Raw genomic sequence first — 20,642 nt, forward strand, 5'->3', positions numbered from 1 at the left:
TTTTAAGGGCTATTTGTAATTTAGTGTAGGGTAGGGAATTTTATTATTTTGGGGGGCTTTTTTTTATTAGGGGGATCAGAGTAGGTGTAATTAGTTTAAAATATTGTAATTTCTTTTTTATTTTCTGTAATTTAGTGTTTGTTTTTTTCATAATTTAGTTTAATTTAATTTAATTGTAGGTAGTTTAGGTAATTAATTTAATTATAGAGTAGTGTTAGGTGTAATTGTAACTTAGGTTAGGGTTTATTTTACAGGTATATTTGTATTTATTTTATCTAGGTATTTATTAAATAGTTAATAACTATTTAATAACTATTGTGCCTAGTTAAAATAAATACAAAGTTGCCTGTAAAATAAAAATAAATCCTAAAATAGCTACAATGTAACTATTAGTTATATTGTAGCTATATTAGGGTTTATTTTACAGGTATTTAGTTTTAAATAGGAATAATTTATTTAATTATAGTAATTTTATTTAGATTTATTAAAAATAGATTTAAGTTAGGGGGGTGTTAGAGTTAGACTTAGGTTTAGGGGTTAATAACTTTATTATAGTAGCTGTGACGTTGGGGGTTGGAAGATTAGGGGTTAATAATTGTAGGTAGTTGTCGGCGACGTTGGGGCGGCAGATTAGGGGTTAATAAATATACTGTAGGTGTCGGCGATGTTGGGGGCAGCAGATTAGGGGTTTATAGGTATAATGTAGGTGGCGGCGATGTCCGGTCGGCAGATTAGGGGTTAAATCATTTTATTATAGTGTTTGTCATGTGGGGGGGCATCGGTTTAGGGGTTTATATGTAGTTTATGGGTGTTGGTGTACTTTTTAGCACTTTAGTTAAGAGCTTTATGTTCCGGCGTTAGTCCATAAAACTCTTAACTACTGACTTTTATATGCGGTAGAAGTCTTGGAGGTAGAGGCTGTACCGCTCACTTCTTCCAAGACTTGTAATACCAGCGTTAGCCAAATCCCATTAAAAAGATAGGATACGCAATTGACGTAATTGGATTTGCGGTATGGAAAAGTCGCGGAAGAAAAGTGAGCGGTACACCTGTACCTGCCAAACTCGTAATACCAGCGGGCGTTAAAAAGCAGCGTTAGGACCCCTTAATGCTGCTTTTTATGGCTAACGCCAAACTCGTAATCTAGCCGATAATTTCTTATCCTGCCAACAAAGTTTATCACATAGTGCACAGACAGACTTGGGCTCAGGGCTAAAAAATAAAAGCCCCATAAGAAAAAATTATTTTAAGTAGTATTTGCAAACAGTCTACAAAAAAGACAGAAAAAAACATACCTTTAATTGGATCTCCCTGGGCAGTGTCAGGATCAATATCATGCTCTTGCTCCATATTGCAAAGTTTAGATTAAATTCAAAAACTATATAGAAAAATAAAGGAGCCTTAATTTTTATAGCATATAAATAGTGCTCTGAAACATAATATCATAACTGGCACATAGCCTAGGGACTCACAGTGGGAAGGTAAAGACCTGGATCATCCAAAAACTTTAGAGAACAAACCGGTACTCCAAGGAAGGCAACACATACTGCTAGGCTCAGGCCGAGATAATTTTTAAGTGCACGTGATTCAGAGGATCCTCAGATGGAACCCCCATGATGTAATTTCCAGTGATGTCACGGAACATGGCGGCTCCCATCAAAGACCTCTCTAACGAAGACCTATACAGCCACTCCCACCAGCCAGGATCTATCCACTGCAGGGGAAACAAGAAACAGTCCCCAAGGTAAGTTTTGTAGCCTACCACTACCCAGGTTTGAAGAGGGTCTCTTAGTCCTAACCACCTTGAAGACTGGACAGAACTATGAGGATAAGGGGAATGGGTCTAGATTACCTTTCTAGGTTATCAGGGGAGTGGTCTTTTCTGTCCACACCCCTTTGGGAGAGGGTTTCTCACTGCTAAGCATTACCAGTGTAAGGATTCCAGTCCTGCTTTTACCTTTTGCCTCAACTCACCTTCCTCACCTGTACTTAAGGCATCACCACACCCCAAACAAGTGCTTTGTTGAGTATTGTTTGCTAAAACCAGTGCTCTGTTTCTTATAAGCTACATTCATATCAAGAGAAGATTTACTTTTACTACTTCAACATTTGGATTACAAATACCAGCTGCAGTTTGGTCTCATTAAGGACTGATAACAACTAGTCTCATTTCATCCTGAAGTTTACTATTCCAAGAAGTATTAATTTATTTCAACTCTACATCTCTACAGGAATTGCTACTTAATTTCCAACAGAAGGATTCTACTTACTACCGCTACGGTATTTGTATCAATTCTAATTTACCTTGGAAGCCTAAACTAACGGCTAATTTCAAATGTCATGTTTTCTCTTGAACATTTCTAAACTGACTTTGTCTCTGAAATATTACTAACATTTGCAACGTATGTTTCATGATAATGTTATAAACTTTCTTTGATTCATTCCCATACCGGACAGTAACGGACTTTAAGTGACGTCACACAGCTTCACTCATCTCAGCGTGTCAGACAGCTCCTCTCAACTCAGCGTGTCTCACAGCTCTCAATACACTCACTGGTCTCTGTTCAGATATCCACGCTGCAAACATTATTCAGTGTGCTGTGTCTCGCAGCAGGTCACGCCCCTGTCAGCACCTGCAGACTGTGTGTCTCATATCTCTCACGCTTCAGTGCTTATTACAATGAACTCTATCTCTCTTATATGGGCTTGAGCTATACTTATGACAAAAGTTGTTATTAATACTAATACTTATTTTCAGTCTCTTATTACTTATATGGTATAACAATAATATATAACCATATAAAGTCTTACTGCATTTCCTTATAAAAATCACTCTGAGTAAATACAGTCTATGCTAATATAATAGCCTGTACTCCAGTTGTGAAACAAATATAATTTATTTAAACTCTGCAGTTGTGATGCAAATAAGCAAGGAACCTGATATAACAACTAAGCGATATATAATGGATCCAGCAGAGCTTCCTCAAATTGTTTATAATTTAACACAAAGAGTTGATCAACTTAGTCAAGCCTTTAGTGAGTTACAATTAGAAAATGAAACTTTAAGAAAAGTCATAAAAGACACTGTCTCTACTAAACAGAGCCTTCCTGACAATCTGTCAGAACCATTTATTGCACCTCCAGATTTTTTCAATGGAGATAGGAATTTATACCGTCAATTTAAAAATGCTTGTCTGCTTAATTTCACCCTTAAACCTAGAACATACCCAAATGATAGGGTTAAAGTCCTTACAATGATAAGTTATTTAAGAGGTGAACCTCGCATTTGGGCAGACACTCTCTTTGAGACAAATAATCCAGTTCTCTCATCTTTTTCATCTTTTCTGGATATCATGGATGAATTATACTATGATTCTAACCTACAGTATACTGCTGAGAAAAAGATGAGGAACCTAAAACAAGGTATCAAACCTGTTGAAAGTTACATAACAGAATTCAAGCAATATTCTATTGACTCTCAATTGAACGCCATTGCCTTAAAAAACCAGTTCAGGCTTGGACTCTCTGACGCAGTAAAAGATGAATTAGCCCGAACTGAGTTGCCTGAAACATTGGAAGGCCTTATGAAGCTCAGCAGGCAAATTGATAGGAGATTACGTGAAAGAAGATTTGAACGTCAATACCCTGAAATTGTTTACAAGAAGGATAAGGTTCTAAACCATCCCACTTCTAACAGTTCTCATACTGGTTCAACTGGTGCTGAAGCAATGGATATAAGTTTTATTAGAGGACCTCTAACTCCTGAAGAACGCATCAGAAGGAAGACTAGAGGCCTCTGCATGTATTGTGCATCCTCATCTCATACTTTAAAGGATTGCCCCTCTTTGCCACAGAACAAGAAGAGTAAGTACCATACCAATCTTTCTATGCAGTTAAAGCATAACAACCCTCTTCGTTGTTCTTTACTTCTCTCTCTACAGTGGGCAAATAAGCAAGTAACCATTCCAGCCATCTTGGATACAGGAGCACAAGGAAACTACATTGACAGTTCTCTGGTTTCAAAAAATAAAATACCATTGATAAAAAAGTTGTCTCCTATTCTCCTTTGTGTGGTTGATGGGTCTGAGATATCATCAGGGCCCATTACACATCACACCATCCCGCTCTCTGTCACCACATTAAAAACACATCATGAACATCTCACCTTTGATGTAATCACTTCTCCATTATTCCCTATAGTACTTGGGCTAGCTTGGTTACAGCTACACGAACCAGAGATTAATTGGAAATCCTTAAATGTTCAATTAAATTCTGAATTTTGCCAACAGACTTGTCATAGAACCTTTTTTCACAGCTTATCCTCCACATCAGAAACTCTGATACCAGAAATGTACAAGCAGTTCTCTGAAGTCTTCAGTAAGAAGGAAGCAGACACCCTTCCCCCACACAGAATCTATGACTGCCCTATCGAATTGAAACCTGGAACCTCACCACCCATCGGATATTTATACCCACTCTGTCAACCAGAATTGGTTCATCTAAAGACTTACCTAGATGAAAATCTAAAGAAAGGGTTTATCCGTCCTTCGGTTTCTCCTGCTGGTGCAGGAATGTTTTTTGTGCGGAACAAAGACCAATCTCTTCGGCCTATCATTGACTTCAGACAATTGAACAAAATCACCATAAAAAAACGATACCCTCTCCCCCTCATTCCTGAACTCATAGAAAGACTCAGGCATGCTCAGATTTTTACTAAATTAGATTTGAGAGGGGCGTACAATTTAGTGCGTATCCGAGAGGGGGATGAGTGGCTTACCGCTTTTAGAACTAGGTATGGGTTGTTTGAATATCTAGTTATGCCCTTTGGCTTAACCAACGCACCCGCAACTTTCCAGTTCTTTATTAATGACATTTTCCATGATCTTCTTGACACATGTGTTGTTGTCTACCTAGATGACATTCTAATCTACTCCACAAATCTAGAAGAACATATCAAACATGTAAGTTGGGTTTTAGCAAGACTCCAAGTCCATCGGCTCTACGCCAAATTGGAAAAATGTATTTTTCACACCAACAAAATAGAGTTCCTGGGTTACTCCATCAGCCCGAATGGGATTCAAATGCAAGATAACAAAGTGGAAGCAGTAAAATCCTGGCCCACACCTTCAACAAGGAAAGAACTACAAAAGTTTCTTGGCTTCAGTAACTATTACAGAAAGTTAATTCGCAATTTCTCAAAAATAGCGAAACCTCTGACTAAATTAACTAGTGCTAACTGAACTTTCCAGTGGACCAAAGAACAGGATGATGCTTTCAGCTTCCTGAAGAATTCTTTTTCATCTTCTCCCATTCTGAAATATCCTGATCCAAACCTTCAATATATCCTAGAGGTGGATACTTCAGATTATGCTCTTGGCGCTGTCCTCTCCCAAAGACAGTCTCCTAAAGAACCTCTACACCCAGTTGGGTTCTATTCAAAAATTATGACTTCAGCAGAGATCAACTATTCCATTGGGGACAAGGAACTTCTAGCCATTAAAAGAGCCTTTGAATTCTGGAGACATCTTCTTGAAGGTACCTCACTACCTATAGTGATTTACACTGATCACCGGAATTTGGAATATCTACAAAATAACAAAACTTTATCTGGACGTCAAGTGAGATGGAGTCTCTACTTTAGTTGTTTCAATTTTCAAATCATGTACAGGCCAGGATCAAAAAATGGGAAGGCAGATGCACTCTCTCGACGAGATTCAAGACCTGTACAAGAAGACTCTCCTACTAGCATTCTTCCCCCTACTCGTTTCCTTGCTATCCTATCTCAACAGGATAAGGAATACCAATCTGATCTATCTTCAGAAGACCAAACCCTATTAGATAGTCTAAGCCTCCAGAATGGTTTTTACTTTCATGGTTTTAAACTATATATTCCAGAACGTTTCAGACAGAAAATAATCAAAGAACATCATGACCCTCCACTAATTGGTCATCCAGGTATCAAACGTACTTATGAGCTTATCGCTAGAAGTTATTGGTGGCCATCGATGAAAACCAGTATAAAGGAATATATACAACATTGTACAACTTGTACAGTATCGAGACCAGAAAGGAGACCTCCCTACGGCTATTTGATTCCTCTGGAAGTACCAGAATCTCCTTGGTCTCATTTGGGAATGGATTTTATAGTTGATTTACCACCTATATATTTACCGGATAAACCCTTTCTTTAGATTTTCATCTAGGTAAGTCTTTAGATGATCCAATTCTGGTTGACAGAGTGGGTATAAATGTCCGATGGGTGGTGTGGTTCCAGGTTTCAATTCGATAGGGCAGTCATAGATTCAGGACAAACTACCATTTTAGTTGTTACAGATCATTTTACTAAAATGGCACATTTTATTCCTTATCACAAGTTACCCACTTCCATTGAAACAGCATACTTATTTCTAAACCACATTGTACGATACCACGGGTTACCCTCCATTTTAACTACTGATAGAGGAACCCAATTCACTTCACGCTTCTGGAAAGCACTCACTAAAGCACTCCAAATTGATCAAAGGTTAAGCACAGCCTTCCACCCTCAGACTAACGGCCAAACTCAGAGACTCAATCAGTGGCTTGAGCAATATCTACGTTGCTATTGCTCATATCATCAAAATAAATGGACTTCTTTTCTCTCTATGGCTGAATTTGCCTATAATAATACATTTAACAGCACTACAAATTACTCTCCCTTTTTTGCCAACTATGGTTTTAACCCAAGATTCACTATCCAAACGACCTCTACACATGATTCACCATCTGTTGATGTGTTGACACAAAACATAGCTGAAAATTTCCTACACTTACGTGATAACATCAAACATGCTCAGGCTTCTCAGAATTTTTTTTATGATTTACGACGTAGAGCTTCTCCGAAATATTCCATCGGGGACTATGTTTGGTTATCTTCCAAAAATATTAAAATGCACTTACCAAGTAAAAAATTGGCTGGGTTGTTCCTTGGCCCATTCAAAATTCTACACATCATCAATGAAAATGCCGTCCGGCTTGACCTACCTGATTCTTTACCCATCCACCCAACTTTCCATGTATCATTATTGAAACCCTACTTAGGAGATAAGCCTGATGCACCTCTTTTACCCCCTTCTCCTATACAATTGGGCACTGATGTCTATGAAGTTTATGATCTCTTGGACTCAAGACATTATAATGGAGAATTACAGTATCTGGTCCGATGGAAGGGGTTCGCCCCAGAGGATGACACTTGGGAACCTCATGCACACATTAATGCTCCGAAGCTTATTGCTCGTTTCCATAGACGCTATCCAAGTAGACCTAAATTCCAACCCGTGGTCGGCTTGCTTGAGGGGGGAGATCTGTAAGGATTCCAGTCCTGCTTTTACCTTTTGCCTCAACTCCCTTTCCTCACCTGTACTTAAGGCATCACCACGCCCCAAACAAGTGCTTAGTTGTTGAGTATTGTTTGCTAAAACCAGTGCTCTGTTTCTTATAAGCTACATTCATATCAAGAGAAGATTTACTTTTACTACTTCAACATTTGAATTACAAATACCAGCTGCAGTTTGGTCTCATTAAGGACTGATAACAACTAGTCTCATTTCATCCTGAAGTTTACTATTCCAAGAAGTATTAATTTATTTCAACTCTACATCTCTACAGGAATTGCTACTTAATTTCCAACAGAAGGATTCTACTTACTACCGCTACGGTATTTGTATCAATTCTAATTTACCTTGGAAGCCTAAACTAACGGCTAATTTCAAATGTCATGTTTTCTCTTGAACATTTCTAAACTGACTTTGTCTCTGAAATATTACTAACATTTGCAACGTATGTTTCATGATAATGTTATAAACTTTCTTTGATTCATTCCCATACCGGACAGTAACGGACTTTCTGTGACGTCACACAGCTTCACACATCTCAGCGTGTCAGACAGCTCCTCGCAACTCAGCGTGTCTCACAGCTCTCAATACACTCACTGGTCTGTGTTCAGATATCCACGCTGCAAACATTATTCAGTGTGCTGTGTCCCGCAGCAGGTCACGCCCCTGTCAGCACCTGCAGACTGTGTGTCTCATATCTCTCACGCTTTAGTGCTTATTACAATGAACTCTATCTCTCTTATATGGGCTTGAGCTATACTAATGACAAAAGTTGTTATTAATACTAATACTTATTTTCAGTCTCTTTATTACTTATATGGTATAACAATAATATATAACCATATAAAGTCTTACTGCATTTCCTTATAAAAATCACTCTGAGTAAATACAGTCTATGCTGATATAATAGCCTGTACTCCAGTTGTGAAACAAATATAATTTATTTAAACTCTGCAGTTGTGATTCAAATAAGCAAGGAACCTGATAACCAGGGAGGGCCAAGATAAAGGGATTATCTATCTTTTAAAACAATAAAAATGCTATTGTAGACAGTCCCTTTAATATAATATTAAGTTATTTTCTAAATAACATTCATTGCAATCATGATTCTTATAGGTTTTATAATTTAAAAATATGATTTGAACTATATTTTCTTAACTTTTTATTAAAAGATGTTTTAAATAGAATTTAAAATGACAACAATTATGCGAAAAGCTGATGGGAAAAGCTGATTTCTGATTGAATTAAATATTGTAGAATTTTCCCACGTCAGGGTACAGAGGATGTTATTGTACCAGGATTGCATTCAAAATGTTTGTGATAAGTAGGTTATTGTTGGGAGGTGTGGTTCTAATTGATGGAAACGACTGAATGTAAAAATTCAACAACAAAAAAAAGGTGAGGTACTTCACAAAGAAATTCGTACTGGTGGCAATAACCGTGTATATTCACAGTGTAACAGTGAAACAGTGATAGACGATTCATTTAAATGTTTGCACAATTAATTTAATTTTAAAGGACCACTAAGGTGAAAATGAAACTGTCATGATGAGGGGAAATAAGGAGCTAAGTTTTGGAAGAGATATAAGAAAGACAGTTAGTGACACGGGTTAGCAAGGACGTGGATAGGTATGTAATGCAAGGGAATATTTATATAGAACAAGTTGGTAGAGGGCCCTGTCAAGCGTTGCACTGTTGTAAATCAGCTCCCATGAAGGTGATTTACAAACAGCTGGGCTCATAGGCTTACATGCTAAGGGGGTTCACAGGGATAACAAAGGGGGGGGGGGGGAAATCACAGAACATTTGTGGGATTTTTTAAGACCTTAAATTATAATGTACGCATTTCTTCTTCACATCCAAAACTCTGCATAGCATGATAAACAGCTCTCAAGTTAAAATGTGCATTTCTAAAATTATTTGAGGGACCTCACTGTACTGACGAGACTTGTTAGATCATCTGGCCCTAAGAGAGAACATTTTAAAATAAACATTTTATTACTTATCTCTCCTACCTCCCAGCGGGGGTGTTACTTCTTTTGCTGGCTGATTACACAGCTTTTCTATAGTAAATATTTAAAGGGACACTGAACCCAAATGTTTTATTTTGTGATTCAGATAGAGCATGACATTTTAAGCAACTTTCTAATTTACTCCTATTATCAATTTTTCTTCATTCTCTTGCTAGCTTTATTTGAAAAAGAAGGCATCTAAGCTTTTTTTGGTTCAGCCTCTGGGCAGCCCTTTTTTGTTTTTAATATAATTTTTTATTTAGTTTCAAGAGTTGAAATAACAATTGGGGACACGCAGGAACCCTGCTCCAATAGACACAAACAAATGAAGCGGACACGCAGGTCCAGTGAAAGTTACTGTCAAGACATTGATAAGTCAAGTAACCCTTCCTTAGCAAGGGAAAGGGGCTTCAAATAAACAATTCTAACATAAGAATAGAAATAGGATCGATACATTAATGTACAATAGTAGGCAAAAGCACACAGATCCAACAAAGTCAAAACACTGAATGGGACTCACAGGTCTCCCAATTACACACAAAAACAACAAATAGGGTACCCGCATCCCCAAGGTCAGACTAGGATATAAAAGTTCAATCAGTCATAGAAATGTGAGATGGATTGACTCACATTTTTCCTATTTTAAATGAATCAATACAGATCTGACCGTTTGGAACTCACACTTCTATAATACAATATTTTTGGGAGAGGGGATCAAAAGGGAGGAATGGGTAAATTGAGGGAGTTTGAACCCTGATGTGGGCTCAGAATGTGGGGGGGGGGAGCTAGAGCTTATAAATTATGTTTAGTACTTCAAAAGCCAGCATAAGGTCTATATGAGGTAGACAAATAGAGGCTCTTGGAACTAGAACTTTTGTACTTCAGGAGGAGAGTATGTTTCAGCGACACATAGCATATCAATCTCTTGATATACATTGAAATAAGCTAAAGCAGCAATATATAGCAACAAGAGAAAGGAGGAAGCATGGATTAGAAGGTCACTAACAGAACAGAGGACTATATCCAGTACACACCATACCTAGCCCAAACAGTACCTAGCACACACTGTACCTGGCTCAAACAGTACATAGCACAAACAGTAACCAGCACACGCAGTACCTAGCACACACAGTACCTAGCACAGACAGTACCTAGCACACACAGTACCTAGCACACACAGTACCTAGCACACACAGTATCTAGCACAGACAGTACCTAGCACAGACAGTACCTAGCACAGACAGTACCTAGCACAGACAGTACCTAGCACACACAGTACCTAGCACAAACAGTACCTAGCACAGGCAGCAATTAGCACACACGGTACCTATTAAACACAGTACCTAGCACAGACAGCAATTAGCAAACACAGTACCTAGCACCCACAGTACCTAGCACAAACAGTACCTAGCACAGACAGCAATTAGCACACACAGTACCTGGCACTCACAGTACCTAGCACACACAGTACCTAGCACACCAGTACCTAGCACACATGGTACCTAGCACAGACAGTAATTAGCACACGCAGTACCTAGTACACACAGTACCTAGCACAGACAGCAATTAGCACACACAGTACCTAGCACACACACAGTACCTAGCACAAACAGTACCTAGCACACATAGTACCTAGCGCACATAGTACCCAGCGCAGAATATGCCTAGCACTTGCTTCGCTATACCTAGCATGAACATTACTTATCTCACACTATACCCAGCACAAACAGAACCCAGCACAAACAGTACCCAGCACAAACAGCACCCAGCACAAACAGTACCCAGCACAAACAGTACCCACCACAAACAGTACCCAACACAAACAGTACCCAGCACAAACAGTACCCAGCACAAACAGTACCTAGCACACACAGCAATTAGCACATGCAGTACCTAGCACACACAGTACCTAGCACACACAGTACCTAGCACACACAGTAATTAGCACAAACAGTACCTAGCACAAACAGTACCTAGCACACATAGTACCTAGCGCACATAGTACCCAGCGCAGAATATGCCTAACACTCGCTATACCTAGCATGAACATTACTTATCTTACACTATACCCAGCACAAACAGCACCCAGCACAAACAGTACCCAGCACAAACAGTGCCCAGCACAAACAGTGCCCAACACAAACAGTACCCAGCACAAACAGTACCCAGCACAAACAGTACCCAGCACAAAACGTACCTAGCACACACTGTACCTAGCACAAAACGTACCTAGCACACACTGTACCCAGCACAAACCGTACCCAGCACACACTGTACCTAGCACACACTGTACCTAGCACAAACAGTACCTAGCACACACTGTACCCAGCACAAACCGTACCCAGCACACGCAGTACCTAGCACACACTGTACCTAGTACAAACAGTTCCTAGCACACACTGTACACAGCACAAACAGTACCCAGCACACGCAGTACCTAGCACATAAAGTACCTAGCACACACTGTACCTAGCACACACTGTACCTAGCATACACTGTACCTAGCACACATTGTACCTAACACACACTGTACCCAGCGCAGAATATGCCTAACACTCGCTATACCTAGCATGAACATTGCTTATCTTACACTATACCCAGCACAAACAGCACCCAGCAGAAACAGCACCCAGCACAAACAGTACCCAGCACAAACAGTACCCAGCACAAACAGTGCCCAACACAAACAGTACCCAGCACAAACAGTACCCAGCACAAACAGTACCCAGCACAAACAGTACCTAGCACACACTGTACCTAGCACAGACAGTACCTAGCACACACTGTACCCAGCACAAACCGTACCCAGCACACGCAGTACCCAGCACACACTGTACCTAGCACACACTGTACCTAGCACAAACAGTACCTAGCACACACTGTACCCAGCACAAACCGTACCTAGCACATACTGTTCATAGCACACACTGTACCTAGTACAAACAGTTCCTAGCACACACTGTACCCAGCACAAACAGTACCCAGCACACGCAGTACCTAGCACATACAGTACCTAGCACACACTGTACCTAGCACATACTGTACCTAGCACACATTGTACCTAACACACACTGTACCTAGCACACTCTGTACCTAGCACACACTGTACCTAGCACACCCTGTACCTAGCACACACTGTACCTAGCACAAACAGTACCTAGCACAAACAGTACCTAGCACAGATAATACCTAGCACAGAATATGCCTAGCACTCGCTATATCTTGCCTGAACATTACTTATCTCGCACTATACCTAGCACAAGTAGTACCCAGCGAGCTGACATTCAGCAGTTAGCAGAGCATGTGTAAAAAAACAATTGTCTTAAGCATTGGTGGAAGGCAGCTAAGTGTTGTATTGTAGTCGCTGGTGATTGTATCCTCGAAAGCAAAGAACTATCTCATAATATGATTATATATGGCCCTCACTAACCCTGTTTCAGCTTAAACTCTGTCATGTATTAGGTGGTGTAGCAAAGCTTGGAAGCAACAGGTAGAAACTATCCACAGTAATCATAACCGTATGGTAGGTAGAATAGAAAGATCTCATAATATAATAGCTTCTAATATAGCTCAGATCTCTAGACTCCACTGCCTCGGCCGCAGACAATGGAGTGCTAATCAACAATATTAATAAAGATGCATATTAAAAGCCAGGCAAAATTATTGAAGTAAACAGCAATTGTATTTTACCACACCTATGGGTAAGCGCAGTGAGGGAGATTATTATGTAGCGATGGTTAAATTGAGATACCATAAATTGGTGATGAGGAATGTCCTTTTAAACATAAAATAGCAAATAGCCCAATATAATTCTATATTTAATGCACTGTAAGCTATATATAGGCAGATTTTGTTTTTTTTTTGTTAAAAACCAATCCCTGATCTGTTGCCAAAGGTCTGGTCAGCTTTCATGAGACATTCTTGCTTGCACAAATGAGTATAGAGGGATTGCTGTGTAGCAAGAAATGGACATGCTGCCGTTAAAAATAACAGATCCTAAAAACAACAACTTCAGTTCAGAACATATCGTGGGCACTTCTTGGGATTGGGCTTTTAAATATGAAGGTAGGAATGTCCACATCGATATTGTGTACCTCGGTCCTCCGCAATACAACACTGCTCACAGTAGCACTCTCCATACATTGACCCCGCCCCCAGGGTCAAACATTAGGCACATGGGAATCATTGTAGGCTCGTTAAGGGACATTGCAAACATTTGAAGTTAATGGCAAAGTCCCAAAAAGTCCAGGAGGCAGCGACATGGTAGAAAGGTACATTTAGTGATCTGATACTGGGGCACTTCGCATGTGTAGGGCTCCTCCGCTGACACCCATCTGCACTGCTTTTTTGTTATGCACTGATCAGAGGCAAGGTCGGCACCATACAGTTACGATTATAGCTTGGCAGTCAAAACTTATGTTAGCTGCATGTGTACAGCCATACTCAATGCTCAATCCCCAAGCTGTGGCATATAGCGAGTGAATAGGCGATGTAACCCCTGTGGCAGACTGCCTCTGTTATATTCGTGCCCTGTGTCGCAATCACTGACCCTTCTGTCGTGTGCCAAGCATCTGTGGAAGTGCGAGGGGGTATTGTCAGGGGTCTTCATTGAAGTATGTATGTTGTGAGTGAGGCGTTGTCTTACCCCTTATGTCTGTGCACCTCCTTTGTCCCCAAGCTCTTTACCTCGGTCATATTGGAGCTCAATTGCGTGCCCTTAAGACTGCCATGGTATTGCAAGACGTCCTTGCTGAGGCAACTCCTGCGTGGAATTGGGGAAGGCCGCAGTGTTGCAGTGTTTCTCCGAGCCGGTTAGACATTAAGTTTTGAGCTAAAACTGTTTTGCGCTTTAGTCTCAAACCACCTGCAACCGGTCTATCTTAGATGAAAGGTGTCAGGAATGCATTTGTGGTTTTAAATCAGGTTAGACTGCGTTCTGTTAGAGGAGCTCCCAGAATACGCAGCCATCTTGGTCGGCTGTTGGCTCAGCCTGGACAGCACTTTTTTATTGGTGAATGAATTTATCCGCCAATCAGCAAGAACAATCCAGGTTTTTCACCAAAAATGGGCCGGCATCTAAATGTACATTCTTGCATTTCAAATAAAGATACCAAGAGAATGAAGAAAATTGAATAATAAGAGTAAATTAAAAAGCTTCTTAAAATTTCATGCTCTATCTGAATCACGAAAGAAAAAAATGGGGTTCAGTGTACATTTAAAGGGACAGTCAACCATAGAATTGTTATTGTTTTAAAAGATAGATAATCCCTTTATTACTCATTCCCCAGTTTTGCATAACCAACACAGTTATATTAATGTACTTTTTACCTTTGTGATTACCTTGTATCTAGGAACCTTCTTTCAGCCCCCTGATCACGACTGTGACTGTTTATTATCTATTGTCTTAAATTTAGCATTGCATTGTGCTAGATCTTAAATAACTTTCTGTGCCTGAACACAGTGTTATCTATATAGCCCACGTGTACTTTCTGTCTCTTTGTGTTGAAAAGAGATTTAAAAAGCATGTGATAAGAGGCAGCCCTCAAAGGCTTAGAAATTAGCATATGAGCCTACCTATGTTTAGTTTAAACTAAGAATACCAAGAGAAAAAAGCAAATTTGATGATAAAAGTAAATTGGAAAGTCAATTAAAATTAAAAGTCCTATCTGAATAATGAAAGTTTAATTTATACTTGACTGTCCCTTTAAGTATTGAAATGTTAAGTATAGGTGGGTATACCACAGGCAAAATCAGCTATTTCAAATTCCAAAATAACTATAAGTTATTTACAAACAATACATTCCAGCAGGTAAAATGAATAACTGGAAACACTTTGTTTACAGAGCACTGTTTTACCCGTTGAGACAACTGGCTCCTGTTGGATTTAAACTGTAGTGGATGTAGGGTTGAGGGCATGATTTCACTCTTGAGCCAGCCCCAACACACACACAGTAGACAAACACACCAGTGTGAGCGCTAGCCTTTTGGTAATGGGGCCTAGCTAGCTGGCTGACAGTATCTCCTCATGAAGGAGGCTCGCTTTTGCTGACTGATCGAGTACCGCAATCCAGAAAAACTAGGTTGCAGCAGCTCAGCACGTAGTAATACATGTCACTTGTATTTCACCCTTTTATGGGGGCTGTTCCCAATCAGCCAACAAATCCTTAAAAAGGGACACTCAAGTAAAAATTAAACTTCATGATTCAGATACAGCATGCGATTTTAAACAACTTTCCCAATTTACTTCCATTAACAAAATGTTCAGTCTTTTTATATTTACACTTTTTGAGTCACCAACTCCTACTGAGCATGTGCAAGAATTCCCAGCATATACGTTTATGCATTTGTGATTGGCTGATGGCTGTCACATGATACAGGGGGAGTGGAAATAGATATTCCAGTCTGTATTTGTTTACAAATAATTAACTTTCCACACACATTCCAATCGCCTGGCTTCTTGCTCAACACAGTTACTACCAGCCGAACCTGTCTGCTAAATAGCAATAATGGTCCCGCCTTCTCCTTTCACTATTGGTCAATCCTTGTAACCAAGGGAATCCTTGCCGTCAATCTTTTTCTGATTGGCGGTTATTCTTCACTGGCTAACTACTGCCTTTCCAGCCGAGCCCCGCCCCCTGATAGCGGAGGTGACGCAGTGTGAGTGATGGTGAAGCCTTGTTGTTGTTTCGTTTCCTTTCCTAGTTCCGCCTCCTGTTACCCGCTGCTGCCTGGCTGTAGAACCGCGCTCTTCCCGGGATGTACCTGCACTCAGTATGGATACAAAAAGAGTGGAGGTTCCTGACGGGGTGTTAGACGATCTGTGCAGGTTAGCTGCAGGGACTTGATGTTTCTATTGCCCTGCTTTGTGTATTTCGAGCATCAGACAATCACTACTTTCTTTCGCAGCTGAAGGGATAATATTATTAGTGGGTGTACATCCACTACATTGCACTAACAATCACTGTTGTTCTGCGGTGTATTCACCAACCACTAATAATCACTGATATATGTTGCTAGGACTATATTATGCTTTAAACCCCTTAGTATGTGTTATTGGAGTGCAATGATTACCGGGAGTCTGTAAGCAGAAGGGTTAATACAGACTTATACACTATTTATAGCTGTAACTGCCTGAGTGTTTGTCATACTTTGTGTAATTGTAGGGCTGCTAGTATCCGAAGGGCATTTTGTATTTTAAAATTGTATCACTAATTTTGCTATAACTAGACATTAACTTTTAAAATGCTATACTCTTGCTTTTTAGTACCCTACTTTCCTTTAAAAATAAAATAAAGTGTGGTGATCGTTGTTGTTTTATATATGGCACAACAAAGACTATTTGTTTGATTTATATATTATTTAGAATGTGTGTCACTCAGTTTTGAAGAAAGAGTTTATGCATGTAGATAGACCCATAAGCAAATTAGCAGTGACACTAGAACTGAAAGAAAATCCTATTTCTCTCAATGGAAGAATCTATATATGGAGAACAATGGGCCAGAGACTGAGCCTTGTAGTATGTCCAGACCACAGAGAATAAAGCAAATTTGATGATAAAATTAAATTGGAAAGATTGTTTAAAATTGCATGTCCTATCTCAATCAGGAAAGTTTAGTTTTGACTAGACTGTCCCTTTAATCCATAATGACAAGTATATATGTTGTGCAGTATTTTGCTTATTGTACTGCACAATGTTTAACCCTTTGCGTGCTAATGACGGCTCTGAGTCGTCACAGAGTCTCCCACTTTGGTGATAATGACTGCTCAGAGCCGTCACTAGCACTCTCCCACCTTGAGAGAGATCTGGGGGGTGCCAACCGGTCCTACCCCGGCGATCGTGCCTGTAGAGTGACGGGCATTGCCGGGGCATCACGTTTTGCGCGATGATGTCACTGCGCAACTTTATTAACCGTTTGTCAATAGAAAGTATAGGGAAAGGGGGCATGCTGCTTAGAAGCCTGTATCTCAGGCATCCAAGCAGCTACAGACCCCCAAGACCATTGGAAAGGTAATCGCCTAACTTTTCCAATGGTGTAAGTCTTGGGGATCTGGAAAAAAAAAAAAAAAAAAAAAGTTAAAACATTTTTTTTTCCACAAAATAAAAAAACAAATTAAATCAGCTTAGCACCCAGGTAGGAAAGTGCTTAGCACTCAATGGGATATATACGTCTGAGCCGCAGAAAGCTCCAGCAGTCTCAGCTGTTACAGCAGAGAGCTGGAGTTCCTGAGCTCCTGGCATCTGCCTGTTTATAAAACCTGAGCGCAATCGGTGCTCCAGTTCCATATGAAGGCAGATGCCAGATCGTTACAGATAGTGACACTGTGTGTGTAACAATCATCTGGTGGTGCCGGCTAGAGGTGGTTGGGTGATCCATTCCCTACCCCCCTCGGCTGCTGGGAGTGCCACTGCATAATAAATATATATATATATATATATATATATATATATATATATATATATATATATATATATATATATATATATATATATATATATAAGCATTTTATAGGTACTGTCAGACAGCAGGAGCGAGCTGCACTTAGTGCTATGGCGCGGTGGGCCGGGCTGTGACTATACAGCTGGCCCGATGCGCTGTTTGAAAAAAACAGACCTGCTCAGAAGATCACAGAGAGCGGGTCTGTAAAACAGCAGTTTTTTTAAAAAATTCAAAGGGGAAATTAGGTTGTACAATGTTTGCGCTAATATAATTTTATATAATTCTGCACTATGTGCAGAATTATATAACATTATTTTTAAGGTTTACTGTTCCTTTAATATTATTAGTCTTCAAACTATTACAACAATTAATGCATACTTGCCTAACACCCTCTTTCATTCATTCAGTTTTTAGTTTGTTAGACCATAACTAATTAGGTGTAAACACTGCACAGAAACTGCACTTATTCTACACACTATGTAAGCAAATCTTAGAGAGGAGCTGATCATAAAACAAAGGGTCGTTTCTACTTCTTATATGCACCATGTCCTCCACTTACAAACTCTCCACTATTTTTGCATCATACCTATCTAATCATTTGACAGCCTACTTCAATGGCATATTTTGATTCTACGCCACCCTCTGTTGACATACTACAAGGCTCAGTCTCCAGCCCATTGTTGTTCTCCATATATAAATTCTTCCATTGGGATAAATATAATATTCTTACAGTGCCACCTCTATGAAGATGAGAGGCACATTTATTTGCCTTCCCTGGTCATCACACACAACTTACTCAACCAATTCACCAAACATTCTCTCTCTTTTCTCCTGGATGTTGTTTCATTACCTACAGCTGAATATACCAAAACAGAGATTCGGCTTACCAATATTTTCGCTCTTTATGGGGTCTTTGCAATCACCACTTTTTCACAGATATGCTGGCTTGGAGTCACACATAAAGGGACATGAAACCCAAACAAATTCTTTCATCATTTAGGTATAACATACAATTTAAACAACTTTCTAGTTTACTTCTATTATCAAATTTGTTTCATTCTCTTGGTATCATTTGTTGAAGGAGCATCAGGGCACTACTGGTTTCTAACGGAGCACATGGGTGAGCTAATGACTATATACAGGTATGCCTCACTTTACAGCGCTTCGCTAATACAGCGCTTTGTGGAGCTGAAGTTCAACCTCCAAATATTTGAAACAGTGCTGTAATCTTCGTGAGATTGCGAGAAAAGTGACTGGCACCATTTTGTTATGCACAGTTCACTTTGTTTACAGCATTACAGTGCAATCTGTGTCTCAGTGTTATAGTCTGGCAAATTGTACTACAGTAATTGTCACTATTTTACAGGTACAGTATTTATTGAATACTGTGCTGAGCTAGTGTTAAACTAAACTTAATGCTATTGCACCTCTAGTATATGTTAGTTTAAACATGTTTTTAAGTTTTTAAACACACTGGCAAGTGAAAAGATAGCTAAAACTGCCTTGTTTCACTTTAAGGCGGTTTTCACTTTACAGCGGGGCTCCGGTCCCTAACCCGCTGTATGAGCGGGGTATACCTGTGTGTGTATATATAGATAGAGAGAGATATATAGATATAGAGATATATATATATATATATATATATATATATATATATATATATATATAGTTCTTGACGAATATGATAAGAAAAAAAATAAGGAGCCAGACAGTTGGATTTGTATATAAATATATGGAGAATAACCCAAAAAGATATATATATCTATATCCACCAATCAGCAGCTAGAACCTAGGTTCTTTGCTGCTCCTGAGCTTCCCTAGATAAAACTTTCAGTAAAGGGTAAACAAGAGAAGGAAGCAAATTAAATAGAAGTAAATTGAAAAGTTGTTTAAAATTGTATGTTGTGGCTAAATCATGAAGATCTAATTTTGAATTTTACTGTCTCTTTAAGTTGGCACTCAATCATTCCACATATCCGGGGACTCACAAAATCCTGCGGATCCTATCTACTTAAAGGGACATGAAACCCAAATATTTTCTTTCATGATTCAGATACCCCGCACTCTGGCTGCCCACTTCAAAGTTTAATTTTTTTTTTTTGTGAGCTAACGGTTTGAACTGTTCTCCAATCGGTGCTCTAGCCATACGTCACTCACACCATTTAAAAAAAAAAAATCTTTGTAGCTAGAACACAGATTGGAGAACCGTTCAAACAGCTCACAAAAAATAAATCAATTAGTGGTTGGCTGGAGTGCAGGGTATTAGAATTTCTCCGCTACTTAGTAAGTTGAAGCGCATCTTCATTACAACTGATGAATTCAGCGCCATCTAAATTATTGCTTACATTCAGGATCTGTTTATACAAACGTGAAAGTTTGCCATCTCTTTAACTGTGATCTACCTGATACCTATTTCAATGGAGTTACACCAAAACACAAAAGGGACCTCCACAGTTGATTCCTATCCTTTTGTTAAATACCTCATTACCTAAGAAACGCCCATTGTAACTCCATTTAACTTCTAAATCCCCTGCACTGGTAAAGCCCCTCCACACCATCATCCTAACGACACAGCTACAAGCACTAAAGCAGCATTGTGCAGTTCACTGTATGTAGTACTCCAGGGCTAGCTCTTTGTATTAATGATCGTAGCAGGGAAAATTTGTTCAGTGTATTGTTAGGTGAATAGCGGTTTAGCTATGTATTGAAAATGTACTGTTGGTTTGGTGAATAGCAGTTTAAAGGGACATAAAAAGTAAAAAATAGAGCATACACATTTAAACAACTTTTCAATTTACTTCTATTATCAATTTTGCTTA

At 39.4% G+C, this 20,642-nt stretch overlaps 1 protein-coding gene across 1 annotated transcript in view; it reads left to right on the forward strand.

Annotated features, from left to right (window-relative positions):
- Positions 1-16,032: 16,032 nt before the first annotated feature.
- DCP2 (decapping mRNA 2) overlaps positions 16,033-20,642 on the forward strand; it is a 201,060-nt gene continuing 196,450 nt past the window's right edge. Inside the window, exon 1 of the mRNA XM_053701546.1 lies at positions 16,033-16,211. Within this exon, the coding sequence (XP_053557521.1) occupies positions 16,159-16,211 (53 nt within the window). The 5' untranslated portion in view covers positions 16,033-16,158. The remainder of the gene's footprint in view (positions 16,212-20,642) is intronic.

This window comes from Bombina bombina, chromosome 2 (assembly GCF_027579735.1).
Source record: "Bombina bombina isolate aBomBom1 chromosome 2, aBomBom1.pri, whole genome shotgun sequence".
Taxonomy (NCBI): domain Eukaryota; kingdom Metazoa; phylum Chordata; class Amphibia; order Anura; family Bombinatoridae; genus Bombina; species Bombina bombina.